Genomic DNA, 12,099 nt, shown 5'->3' with positions numbered 1-12,099 from the left:
TTTAGCTGTCTTAAAATTCTGCGTTCTTTGTGAAAATTATATTTGGGAGTATTTTTGCTTTGGCAGCGCAACTGCAGAAAGAACCATTATAATCTCTCTTAGAATTTATATTTTGGGAAAACTCCAGTGGTTTTCTTGAACGTTATGTCCTTCATTTCATCCAGCTTCCTTCCTACTTCGCTTTTGCCACATGCTGCTCTCTCTTGGACACACAGTTTGAAGTAGATAGACACAATAGCTGTATGGTCCCTTATTATTCAGCTTCTCCATTCCTCAGACCAGGTCCTTCTCTCCTTTGGTTTTATGGCAGACCTGCTTTTAGTAGACATCTTTCACTTAGAACATAATTATAATACTCTGTATAATCCAAGCAGTTTTATTATGAAGATTTGAATGCACAGTAGCATTTCTGTAATGTATTTTTTCCTAAATAAATCTTTGTTGCTTGGCAGTGTACTTCCTTCCGAAGCACTCCTTGTAATGGCACCTACCATGTTATGTATATATTAACATTGATGGTATAGAGATCATCAACTTTTTCAGAGGAATAATACTCCTGTGGGTTGAGAGTCCCTGTGCTCTGTGCCCTATGTAATGTGTTTTAGCACTTGGTTTTTTTATTTCTACTTTTTTATCAAAATACAATTGGATGTGACAAATAGGAAAGTGTTAAACCACTGGTGCACTTATGAGTTATCAACTTATGCATTGATGCATTTTTCTAAAGAAAGTGAATGAGTGCTGCTAGAAAAGCGCAATTATATATCAGTTTCATTCCAAAAAAAACTAGCATTAATAGTTGTGCTGCCCCACTTCCGTGATTTTAATGTGTTAGTCTGTGGATTATTTTTAGCTTCCATTGTTACCTCTTCAGGCAATCAGAAGAATAACATTTTGGCATTACTGCATAATGAGAAACTTTGGGCTATGTAACATTGCCACATACAAAGGCTTTAGACAACAACAGCATGTAAGTCATGTAAATTTTAATGATTAATGTAACCTGAGTCTGTCACCATAATGCTATCCTCAGTAGGTTCACTATATGAGAAGGACAGTATTTAGCAGCTGCCTTCAAAATTATTCACGTAACAATTACAGGATAAATAAATTTACTGTACATGAGTCTTTTGTCAGTGCTGATTTCCAGTATACTGTGAATAGGAGGTTGTTGTCTAGTTCTTTGCACTTAATGTATAGCTCTCACCTTTCTCAAGTGCGCTGATGGGCCATGCTTTAAACGGGTTAGGAAGTGCCATGTATTATTAAGATAAAGTATTTTTTGTAATAAATTATGAAGTATTGCTGAGATTGTTATGAACTTCTGAATTTTTAGACATTTAGCAATTGTGAACAGTGCTCATGGTACTAACCTTCATGGGAACGAGACAGTTTTTTACACTACAGTTCTTTTCTTGGGTCTTCTGTAAATTGGCTATTCTAAAACTAGTTTAGAATACTTATTTTTTTTAATTTCTTTTTTCCTCTAGATGACTTCATATATTTCCTTAGCTATATTTTATTTAACAATTTTCAGAACAAGACGAGGTTCTTTAATGTACAGGCTTGGATATGTTGCTTTGCATAACACCTTCCAGTCTTACATCCACGTTACTGTTTGCACTTGGCATGTATGACAGGAAAATGATTCTCTCGCTTTCATAATATGCCAAACTTTGTTTAGGTTTTTCAGAATAGTTGGTTACACCACAATGATATGGAGAGTTTTCTAACTTATGATCAGTGACACCTTTAACTTCCCTTGAAATATCAAACGGCTTTGCAACTGCCTCCATAACTTTTCAGTAAGTTAAAATTAAATTTCTAGCTTGGTAGCAACTTGTTCTAGGGGCAAGTAATTGTTACCTACACATTTGAGCTCATCTGTTATTTGTGTGATTTGGATAATGGTATTGCTTCAGCTTTACAAAGGTTTCTTTTTGTGTTTTGCTCTGATTGGTTATTTCAGCTTGTCAGTATAGGTTCCCAGTATGGCTGTGGCCGGGCCCAGCAGTCAGAGTATCTGCTGATAGTGTCACGGGAAGTGAAAGGGGAAGAGAGATGCTTCCAGAAATGCTGCAGTGAGGTGTGTCACACCGTTCTTTTTGCCCTCACACTGATATGCTTGGCCTCCTTGCGTTTTCTGCTGCTTTCAAATCATTCCACTTTATTCCTAGGTGTACAGCACATAGTAGTTTGTATGTATTTGTGACTGGCTTTTATTTATATTCACAGTATTTCATTGCACATTATGAATGTTCATATTGTTTAAAAAAAAAAAAAGCAAACAAAAATTGTTTATTTAGACTTGAGTTAAAAGTTATTCTAAAGAAGAGTTCTTATTTTAATAGGTAACTTTTTTTTCCTTAAATCTTCCTCCAAAGTTAACAGCCTTTGGTCCATAGTTGTTAAGTAATAGTTGTACAATTTAACTATCAGAAGCCCTGTAAATACAACTTCGTGTTCACTGATTTCAAAAGGGGCATTCTTCCATTTCAAGTATATTTCACATACCTAATAGCAAGTTAACTTTAGAGTCTTGAGTCCTTTATTTCTGGTATCTCAAAACATAATTGGTTATTAGGTGGATGAAATATATTCAAACAGTAAAAATTAAATTTTCAGAGATGAAAAATATGGAGGATTGAGGGGATAACAAAAGCAGCAGTTAGTTTTAAAACTTGTATCAAGAGGAAGGAATATCTTGAGTTGTTTTTTTTTGTTTTGTTTTGTTTTGCTATTAGGCTGTCTCATCCTTTCTGCTCCCCTTGTTCCCAAGTCACTGCTCTTTTAATCACTGTGTTACTTTCCAGTGTTCAAGATCTTTTTGCTAGACAGTAATACCGGAGGCAGTTCCAAGTTCTCTACATAGCTGTGCTCTGTTTCATAGTGGGTTATGTGAATTGATTTAGGAACCTGGTATTCTTTAGTATTTTTCTCCAATAAAATACTTGGAGTTTTTGTTGTTTTCCTTGCTATATGTATGGTTATTCAGTCTGAAATATTAGTATAACACCATGAAGATAATATGACAGACTTAAGAGCAGAACCTTGCCTATGATACGGACACTTATTCTTGCAATTCTAGTTTTTAAACTTGGATTGCTGCTGAAGTATATTCCAGAAACTATGTTCAAGGTACTAAGCAATATCTGTTTCCTGGAGTTGCATAGGTAACATTTGGAATGTAGAATAATGTACTAGGTTTGCAGACTTCCTGGAATTGCGTAGGAATATTGAGTGTAGCTAAGGATGTATAGGGTACAGGCAGCATGATGTTGTTCATGTGTTTGTTGTTGAGAACTCAAAGTAAAATTCACTGTAATAAAATGGGAGATGGGTGAAGGCAGTAAAGAAATTTAAGCAGATTTAAAATAAATAATAAAAAAATATTAATAAAAAAATCTGGAAGGAAACCTTTCTTGCTGCTGGATTTGAAGTCTGAAAATTGATCAAGAGGTCTGAAATAAATACGCTTATTGTCTTAGAGTCATTCATCAGTGCTGACTTAAGGGCTGATGTGTATATATCTTTTTAGCCTTTTGCAAATAATTTGAGAAGGCAGTTGAGTGAACGTAGTAGAACTCAAAATGGAGTATGGGCCATTCATAGAACAGAATTTGTAAATAAATAAATAGAGGGGAGGACTTCCTTTCATTCTATCAGCTGTTAGTATTAAAAAAGTTTCCAAGACAAGCCTTCTAGTATACAAGCACTTCACCAAGTCTGAAATAGAAGCAGTAATACTCAAAGTAGAAGAATATTCAAAATAGAACTTGAGAATAGTTGTGGTGTATTTTACTGATCTTTGAGAATCAGACAACCACAGAGAGAAGGAAACTGGTAGTCATGAAGAAGAGTTAGTTAATATGAGTAAGAGAAAGGGAGGTAGGCAGTATGTTGCTTGTGCAAGTTGTAGTGTTTATATTTGATGGTGATACTATTGCTGATTTTGTCCTGTAAATCTGTTGTATAGATCTGAATCAATACTGTTAAACCAGGATAGACAAGTTATTGAAATACCACATTTTGAGATCTGTCTCAATTCAGCTACGCGTGAGATTTGTTCACTTCAAAAATAAGGTTCCTAAAAGTGATGCACCAACCATTTTACATTTCAGAGGGATATTTTTAGGTGTACAGTCATTAATTTAAGACAAGGAGAGACTTATATTTTCTGCTGTTATTGAATAACTTGATGTGGGAATGATTTGACCCATTCTTTCAGCTATGCCAGTTTTATCATAAGTTCTTCTTTAACTCTTTTCTCTTTGAAAACAAGCCTGACTGTGGGTAGGTATCAGGTAGTCTCTGTCCACCATTACTTATCACAGAATGGTTGAGGTGGGAAGGGACCTCTGGAGGTCATCTAGTGCAACTCACTTGCTCAAGCAGGACCAACTAGAGCAGGTTGCCCAGGACCATGTTCAGATGGCTTCTGAATATCCTAAGGAGGGAGACACCTCCACACCTCTCTGGGCAACCTGCCAATGCTCAGTCATCTCCACAGCAAATAAGTGTTTCCTGATGTTTCGATGGAACTTCCTGCATTTCAGTTTGTGTCCATTGTCTCTTGTCCTCATATTGGATGCTGCTTAAAAGAGCATGGCTCCTTCCTCTTTGCAGCCTCTCATTTTTATTGGTAAGATCCCCTTGAGCCTTCCCTTCTCCAGGCTGAACAGTCCCAGCCCTCTTGGCTTTTCCTGCTAGGAGAGGTGCTCCAGTCCCTTCAGCATCTTTGTGGCCCTTCATTGAGCTCTCTCCAGGATTGCCATGCCTTTCTTGTACTGGGGTGACCACTGTATTCCAGGTTTGGCCTCACTATTGCTGAGGAAAGTGGAAAGATCACTTCCCTTGACACGCTGGCAATACTTCGCTTAACGTGGCCTTTGCAGGAAGGACACATAGCTGGCTCATGTTCCTGGCTGGTGTCCCCCAGGCCTTTTTGTGCAAAGATGGTTTCCAGCTGGGTCATCTGTCCAAGACCTGTCAGCTACCCCAAGCCCTCGTGGGTTAATTCCGTCAGGCCCCATGGACATGTGTATGTCCAGTTTGCATTTCATGGTCTAATCCTTTTCCACGAAAGGCACGTCATCTTTTCCATGTTTGCTATCGGGACTGGGATTGCTGAAGGCCAGACTTGCTAGTGAAAACTGAGGCAAAGAAGGCATTTAGTACAGCGGCCTCCTCGCTGTCCTGTGTAACCAGGTACTCTGTCTCGTTCAGCAGCAGGCTCATATTTTTCCCTACTCTTCCTTTTGTTGCCAGTATGCTTAGAGAAGCCCTTCTCGATGTCCTTGACATCCCTGGCCAGGCTCAATTCCTACAGGGCTTTAGCTTTCCAAATTTCATCCTAGGATGCTCAAATAATGTCTCTGTATTCCTATCCTTGCTTACAACCTCTGTATGCTTCCATTTTTGCCTGACTTTGTGTTTTTTGGTGCAAGGATCTTTACCTTGCTCAGTAAAGTGGGTTCCATCTCTCCCAGGGAAATGCTGGTACACAAACAGGGTCCCATGGTCACAGAACCCAAAATGTTGTTTCCAACATCAATTCCATAGCCAATTATTGACTTATGCTAGGGATACCTTCCTCCTCACACCCTTTTACCTCTGGCGGTATTGAAGACAACACTACCTGGGCTCCCCTAATGTTGACTGTTGCCCACAGAGCTTTGTAGTCACTTTTGATACAGTCTTGATTTTCACTTGGCAGTATCATTTATGCCCATGGGGAGTAAAAGCAGGGGGCAGTAGTCAGAGGGCTGGATTAGCTGTGGTGTTCCCTCCACAATATCCTGGATCTGGGCCTCTGGCAGACAGCAAACCTCTGTAGTTAAGTCTGTCTGACAGATGGATGCCTCTGTTCTGTGTAGCAGGGAGTCACCCATTACGATGACTCACCATTTCTTCCTAGTGGCCTTGCATGGTTTAGGGTTAGGTGGATCAGATTCTTTGCTTGTAGGCACATCTGGCTTCCCTTCAGCTTTTAGGGTGGTAAACCCGTTTTGTAGATGTATGCCCTTAGGTGGGGCAGGGGCTGTCCACTTGGTACCAGAAGTCATTAGCTTCCACCCTTCCCTTTCTCCAGAATTTTGCTAAACAATTTATGCCATTTTTTTTCCTTTGACCTTTCTGATTGTCATCTTTTATTTTAAAATTCAGGCTTTATGACACAGAGACTTTCTTCTTGTTATTTCTATGTCTTCTCAGGAAAACCCGGACACATATTGGCACATTAGGCAGTATAATACAAATAATTCTGCTTCTCTTGATTTATGGAAAAGAAAAATTACTTGCTCTCCATTTGTGACTTTGTTAATTACAGCTAACAGCCTAGTAGCATCAGGAACTTTAGTCCATGCAATCAATGAATGGATCACAATCAAATACATTTTCTGTGATATGTAATGTTTACATTTTCCTATGCTCAGTTACAGCATTGTTGGGACTCAACACATGGAAGGAACAAAAACAATGAGGACAAATATATATACATATACTTGTATTTATATGCATCTAATAATCATACAAATTGTGAAATTCATAGTTTAAGAAAGTTTTTTCCTTCCTTAAGTTGTTGGTCATAAAAAACTTTATCTGCTGTTGACAAAAAAAAAAAAAAAGTTTGTCCTTTCAGAAAACATGAGAAGCAGCAGGCTGAACAACCTGAAAATTCTCCTCCTATGCATTGTAATACATAGATGCAGTGATTTGCTGTGTTTGTGTTGTTTTGAGCGGGGAAGAAGGTGGAGGGGGACACAGAGGTTTAAGAACTCCTTCCAGTTTATCAGCATCCTTCTTAAAATGTTGCTGCCTACTCTGGGAACACTGAGATGACTTGCTACAATACTGCTTTATTTCTAAGCGTACTTTCTGACACTACAATTCTAATCTGCAACCATTTTTTACTGTTTCTTTTTCTGCTATCTCCTTTGTTGCTGTTCATGCATCTTGAAGCTAAGATGAAGTGTGTAGCATCCTATTGATAACTCCGCAAATAATACATCATAGGCTGTGGATATGTAGAACTATTTACAAGAGTACAGTGCATTGAAGTTTTGAAGAACTTGTTGTTTAACGTTGCAAAAGAAACTTTGTCTTGAAATGCACCAACTATTTAATGTTGTCAAAAAGTCATCTATATTTATTGCAGTCAGCAACATCAATAGTTTAGTCCAGTGAGCTAATAAATAGTCAGTCTGACACATCTCCTAAAAAGACTTACATGCAAAAGGTCAACTAATTTGAATTATAAAGCATTAGTAGAGGATTTAAGTAGCTATCAACTGAGGAACTATCGACCAAGTTGAATCAGGATTGAACATTTGGCTAATGTTTGGATCTTGTGACATATCTTTCAGAGAGATCACTTATTACTGTTGTGTGTCAATGAGTAAAGTATTATTTTTTTCTGGTAGGACAATTACTACAGCTGTTATAGTTTATCTAATATCAAGTTCTTGCTATTTTGCAAGACTATACTGAATCAAATCATATGCTTGAATTTTATTCTTCAAATTTCTCTTCAGAGAAGGTTAATTATGTATGGTTTTTTTAAACATGTTTCCAGCTTCTTGAATGTGTTCTGGTCTATAAGTGGTTTAAAAATACTGTTTAAAATATTTCTACATTTTACCACAGTAATTGAAGTAGTTGCTGAGTTTGTATTATGTAGTTTGATATATAATGCATAGACTAAACTTCATACCACTTCAACAGGCTTAGAGCCAACTTAACAGCTTTTTTTTTTTATTCTTCTAAAAATTGTTATCAATTATACTATCAAATGGTATTGCTCAGTCGGGTATGCAACAACTCCACATGACAGTTCTACTTTATGGCAGTTCTGCTTAAAGTGGGAAGGTGAATAACCTTCCTTTCAATTACTCTTCCTTCTCCCTCCTTAAAGAGAGGCCTTGAAGATAGTCATGCAGTAGCTCTAAGCAGGACACAGTAGGAGCAGAAGATGAGCTTTGTAGAATGGGACATAACAGCTGTGATTAGGCATCCGTAATGCCATCCGGGTCTAGAAACTTTGATATTGCCCAAGCCTGGCATCAGGTTGTTTCCTTCTGCAGACATACTGCTTGATGTTCTTTGTAGACACTAGCTCTTTCAGTCTGTAGATGTTCTTGCTTGGCTTGTCTTGTCTTACCAGAGTGCTGGAACATCTGAGTATCTCTCTTCTCTCTCCTTAAAAGTACAATTAGATTTTATTTTCTCATGACAGTGCATTATGGAAGCTGCTTTTTACCTTGATCTGCCTTCCACTTTTGTTGGGGAAATTGTCTTACCCCTCAAGTAGATTATGGACCAAAATTTCATCTTGGTTTCATCTTTCCTACTCTAACAAGTCTTTTACTTTCTTTGGTGGTCTGCTAGACTAATGGAAGTATGCTTCTTTTTAGACAAATAGCCATAGTTTTTCAAATGCTGCTGCTTTAAAACATAAGCCAGGCCTTTTCTGTGGAGCCATTACCAGGGCAATTTAATGATATAATAGAGACTGAGGAATAGGACAGCCTTATTACATGTTTGTGGTGGTTTGGTAGGTAGATGTAATATAGTTTCAGTAATGACATTTAGATACAGTGTATCTGTGCAACAATTTGATTTTTTTAGGTCCTTGAACTGTGTCAGTAATTACAGCACCATACATTATCTTGTCATGCTTTTGAAATAAATCTTTAAAAAAAATGAACCAGCTACATCTGAATTGATTCTGTCTGGGAAAGGCAGGCTATGTAAAGCTAGCATTAGGTAAGTGTACCATGTGTAAGGTAAGACAAGATATATGAAACTAATGCCATTTGATAGACATGCTGCATATGAGGTAATACTGACATTAATTATATCCTTCCTTATCAATAAATTGTCATTTATCATTCAGTATAAAGACTTGCAGGAGCTTGTAAATAGGTCACATTTCATTATACATGGCTTCCGCTTGTAGTGCTTCCTAAATTACACTTCCTCATAGCAGTACACATGGATTTCAGATGTTAATCTTAGTGTCCCAACATGCTGTGTCTTGCTGTTTTTCTGATTAAGGACAAATTTTGACTTTTGTCTACTCAAAATATGTTCTGGTAGAAGTATTTTTATTCTGTAAATATAGTGGTAGGTATCCCTCCAGGCTAAAGTGCTTCCTGCATGCAGCCATTTACATACTAAGTCATACCACGTTAAGATACCACACTCAAATGTTTTTAAAATTAACTTTGGAGGATGGGAAGGTTTCCATTAAATAGCAGGAACAGGGAACAGGCTGCATCTCCACTGGCCTGCCTTTGTACCCTTTTCTTTGACAGTATAATCATAACTGTAAACCATTAATTCTGTAAATGTTTAAAAAAGAAAAGCTATGTTTATCTTATCATCAGATTGTCAGTGTATTTGTCAACATCAAAATGTATTTGCATTGAAGTAGAGAGTCATGTGTCAGGCACAGCCAATCAGTCTGAAGAGTGAGGAGTGTTATTTCTCATGAGAATTTATGGGATTTGTTTTATATGGAAATGCAACTGACTTTTTTTCTTTTTTTTAGCTGGTCAGTATTGGTTCTTCCTATAACTATGGCAATGAAGATCAGGCTGAATTTCTGTGTGTTGTCTCGAAGGAATTGCATAACACTCCCTATGGCACAACCAGTGAACCCAGTGAAAAAGCAAAGGTAAGTTACTAGACATCAGAGTAAAGAAATATTGTCAAAACAGGTACACTTTGCTAAGTCATGCTAGGCCTACCTCTCTTCTGGACTTTTATTGAATTGCCTTTTCGCCCTCCTTCAAAACTGATAATGGTTCCCTGTTCATTGTATAAGAGAGTGTAAATGGTAAAGTCATCATAAATTTGTTATACTGGATGGCTTCTTTAAATGGAATATTCTGTATTGTTCCTGATACCTATCCTGTTTTTTGAGTTTTCACAGATACTTGCTGTTTACAGTTGAGTATCTACATTTTGTTTCTTACACGTTTTAATGACTCCTTATTCTTTAAATGATTCATTTGAAAAATGTTTTCCTTGCTTGAGTTCAGCTGAAGACATCTTACTGTCACGGATTTTAGAATGCTGTCTTTGAAAAACAGTGTGCAATATGTTGTAAAATGAAGATTTTTTTAGCCTATTATTTTCAGTTTCCATATAGTTCTCCTTCCTTTCTGTAACCCATTTTATAAAAAGACTGTAATGGGTACAGTATCTTAGCATTTTCATCAATTGTCTTTCAGAGTATGTACAAATGAAAAATGTAAAAACAACTGAGCAGTAATAAGGCAGACTAGTTATGTATGTAAGCATATTCTATTGCTTTGTGTGAGGAAACTACTGTAGGTAAACTGGGTGCTTTTGTAGTTGGCTTAAAAGCTTTTCATCTAGTATGTTTAAATGGGAAACAGTTGGTAGAACATCAGTGATTGCTTTCTCAAGAATCAACTTTAAAGTAATAGATCTTGAAATAATGCTAAAATGTGAAGTGGGTCTTGGCACTGAGGCCCCAAATAAATAAAACTTCACTACTTGCTCTGCTGTGTAACTTCATTTAGCTGCTACATCTATGAAGACATTTTTTAAAATTACACTTTAAAAGTACTCCAGGCTTTTGTTTGGATGCTTTAGTGAAATGATTGATTTCTGCTAATTTGTTGCTGTTGAGATAAGATTTCCAAGGAGTTGTAAGGGCTTAATGTCATCAAGGGTAAACAGTGAACCTGTGTAAGCCATGTCACATTCTTTCCTGAACCCTAATCGTGGTCTGCTTTCACCAGAATGGTTAAGGAAAATTGAAAAGTTGACAAAGAGCGATGTGGCAATAGTTTATGGCTGAGATACATGCCTGAAAAAAAAAAAAAAAAAAAAAAGAGTGGAATTCTTGAACCTGCTACACACATTCATAAGGAATAGTAGTACATCTTCAGGGAACTTCAGAAGTTGCCAGAGTTACATTGCATCGTTAGTTTAATAGAAAATATGGATCAAATCAAACTTAAACCATGAAAAGAAAAACTAATTCAGGACTCCTGTACAATTAGTAGCTCTGAGAGAAGCTAAATCCTAGACCTCTCCATTCAAGGGCTTCTTGGTCATCATTTTGGAGAGGAGTGCAGAGCATAATTTGACCAGGGCAATGAATAAGACTTACTGATAGTTTTTGGTTGGTGATATAAGCACTCGTTCCTTGTTTCCTGGAAGAGTTGAGCTTTTGCTAGCAATAAATGGCAATGTCTGAAAATTGGTTTTGATACAGTGTGTTTCTGCTATATATTTTACAGGTATTTGTTGCACTGGGACATGGGGGGAGGAATTCCTTTTAGTTTGAGAGGTTTCTGACAGCAGTGTGAGAAATTTGGACTGGTCTTTGGGAACTGTAGATCCCATCTGCAACCTCTTCATTAGTGTCTGAGTTGGTCTTCATGAAGTTTGCATGATTGAAATTATGGTATACAGTGATATATACAGAATGATACATTCACCTCCTAGGACTGTCTTCTAGAAACAATGAGAAAGTCTTCCTAACTATTACTTTTGCAGCAGATTGAGATACAGAAAGAAAAAAAGCACCAGTATGTAATTTTTATTGACGTGCACTTCAATTTTAAATTAATAGTACTGGACTTTCAAAATAGGAAAAAAGCATTCTCTGATACCCCATCTAATCCAACTTCACCTCATTCCTTCTTAGAGACATTTTTCTTATGTTTTCTTGTTTGGAAAACAGTTTGCTTAGGTAGCTTAGAAGAGGGAAACGGTTGCAATTAAAACTTTGAAATGTGGGACTCCAGTATAATCAGAATCTCTCATTGTTATTGGTCTATGCAGTCTTTACTGACTCTCAAACCTGTACACCACTTAACTGAACTATGTATTGGTGAAACTCAAACGTGGCAATACAAAGCATAACACACTATTTTGCTGATGTAAAGCATAGAAAGAATACAGTGACAAATAGCAGAAAATCTGCTGTGCTATGAAATATTAGTGGTGATCAGTCTTGTAGTGTATATTTTCCACAAAGCAATTTTAGCACTTTCCTGTCACTGGCGTTTTTAAGGGGAAAAAAAAAAAAAAAAAAAGCAGGCCAAAATTCACCAAAAA

At 37.0% G+C, this 12,099-nt stretch overlaps 1 protein-coding gene across 3 annotated transcripts in view; it reads left to right on the top strand.

Moving 5' to 3' along the window:
- Nucleotides 1-12,099, top strand: part of KCTD5 (potassium channel tetramerization domain containing 5) — a 33,831-nt gene that overhangs the window by 14,910 nt on the left and 6,822 nt on the right. The window contains exons 5-7 of one of the 3 annotated variants that reach the window (XM_032197466.1): nt 875-970; nt 1,970-2,086; nt 9,551-9,676. In XM_032197466.1, coding sequence (XP_032053357.1) covers nt 875-970; nt 1,970-2,086; nt 9,551-9,676 — 339 coding nt within the window. The remainder of the gene's footprint in view (nt 1-874; nt 971-1,969; nt 2,087-9,550; nt 9,677-12,099) is intronic. The other 2 variants (XM_032197467.1, XM_032197468.1) reach the window with 2 other exon arrangements.

Source organism: Aythya fuligula, chromosome 15, assembly GCF_009819795.1.
Source record: "Aythya fuligula isolate bAytFul2 chromosome 15, bAytFul2.pri, whole genome shotgun sequence".
Taxonomy (NCBI): domain Eukaryota; kingdom Metazoa; phylum Chordata; class Aves; order Anseriformes; family Anatidae; genus Aythya; species Aythya fuligula.
The sequence above is the reverse complement of the archived record's forward strand: the minus strand, read 5'-3'. Positions and strand labels throughout refer to the sequence as shown.